Below are 1,721 nucleotides of genomic sequence, written 5' to 3'. Positions count from 1 at the left end.
ACACATCAATTATTTTCACTTATACCTTAATAATACATCTCAAGATTATAAGTATATATAGCAAAGTATACCTGCCATACATTATTTAGCCTAAAATGTTATCCTATTACAGTTCCCATCATATTAAGTCTTATTTTCAAGTAGTTTCTGACTATCATCTTTGGTATCATCAGCTGCATCACTTGAGGTCAGAAGCAGATCAACACTTTTGTCCTCATCACAGTCTGGCACATCTGCCTGCGGCCCATTTATTGCACTGTCGGTATAACTAGCATATTCCTGAGCAAAATTACCATTGTCATGTAGACCTGGTATGTCACTTTTTTCGTTTTCTTGGGAAACCAGAGGATGAGTAGGTGTTGGTGTTGACAGTTCATGTACTGGAGCAGTTTGCTGGGTGGGTTGACTCGTACTCAACTTTTGAAACTTCCCAACCTCCATTACATGATATTCATCTGACGAGCTCTGAGCTTCGGCAGGAAGTGCTGAATGTGGCACACTGGAATTCCCGGAAGTTATACTCCTGTTACCCATATTACTTGTGATCCCTGATCCTGAACCATCTGAAAAAGAGAAATAATAAAGAAATCCATAAGCACACACAAATATAGCTAATAGTCATTTTCGAATACTTACTAGTTAAAGATTTTACATGCTGTTATTGACACTGGGCACTCAAAATTCCTTTTCTACTACAAAATACTTTTTTAAGGGGACTGTTTGGGTGTGGCAGAGGATACCATGGTCAGAAATGAGTTAAATGCAGTTGCATATGTATGCATACATACAAACGACAGGCCTCAAATTTGTTTCCTTTGGGAAAGGGGTGTTACTGCAAATGTCTGATCCAGGATTTTTGCTTTCATATAAATGTTTGCTCTAGAGATGCCTTTGCTATGATTTAGAATTTGTCCAATGTACTTCTATATACCAGATATGAATAAATTAAAGGGAAATATAGAAACAAATAATGAAAAATAAAAGACCCCCCCCCCCCAACTGTTAGGAATTCACTTCTTACAGCCTTTGCAATACTTGAAATATGGCTTGTATGTGACTTCCTCAAGTGTTAGCCTTTGCATGTATTATGAAGTTCACAATGTAACTAGTACACAGAAGAACTAAAAAGAATAAAATAAGACGAATGAGCTCCCTTGTCCAGCTGTCTGTTTTTAGCAGACCATTCCCCTCCATCTCTTGATTGTTTCCACTGTTCATGTTCTTGTAATGAATTACATCAATTATTGGTCTGTTTTAGTTTCATCACATATTGCTGAATCATTCAAGATGTATTAAGATTAGTATATATGAAAAATATGAAAAATGGTACAGGATGAATGCTGAATAAGGCAAGTGAATCCCGTAAAATGTATCGCTAATATATGATTGCAATCACTTTCCACAATATTGTCATTTAAAGTATCAATTATATGCCAAAATACTACATACATTTAACTAACTTACCTTATGAAATTTTTTTAAAAATGTGGATTTCTGGAAGTGATTACCCCCAAAGGGATAACTTTAAGAACTTTTCTCTAACTCACAGCAGTATGGTCTATAACTGGTAGAAATATTGCCTCACAATCTTAATGTGTTTCTTTTTATGGATGGAAATTAGAAACATTTGATTTGGCTTATCAGGAGACAGGTCTCTTCAATTAGGTCTGAAGACTTTTTCGAACACGTCTTTCACACATTTTGAAAATCAAATTTTTTTT

At 35.3% G+C, this 1,721-nt stretch overlaps 1 protein-coding gene across 1 annotated transcript in view; it reads right to left on the bottom strand.

The window, feature by feature from the left end:
- Positions 1-9: 9 nt before the first annotated feature.
- Positions 10-1,721, bottom strand: part of LOC119591412 (peroxisomal membrane protein PEX13-like) — a gene marked incomplete at its 5' end in the record, with an annotated part of 2,560 nt that continues 848 nt past the window's right edge. Inside the window, 1 exon segment of the mRNA XM_037940155.1 lies at positions 10-563. Coding sequence (XP_037796083.1) covers positions 124-563 — 440 coding nt within the window.

The sequence above is a fragment of the Penaeus monodon genome, chromosome 28 (genome assembly GCF_015228065.2).
Source record: "Penaeus monodon isolate SGIC_2016 chromosome 28, NSTDA_Pmon_1, whole genome shotgun sequence".
Taxonomy (NCBI): Eukaryota; Metazoa; Arthropoda; class Malacostraca; order Decapoda; family Penaeidae; genus Penaeus; species Penaeus monodon.
This window is presented reverse-complemented; position numbering and strand designations above follow the sequence as displayed.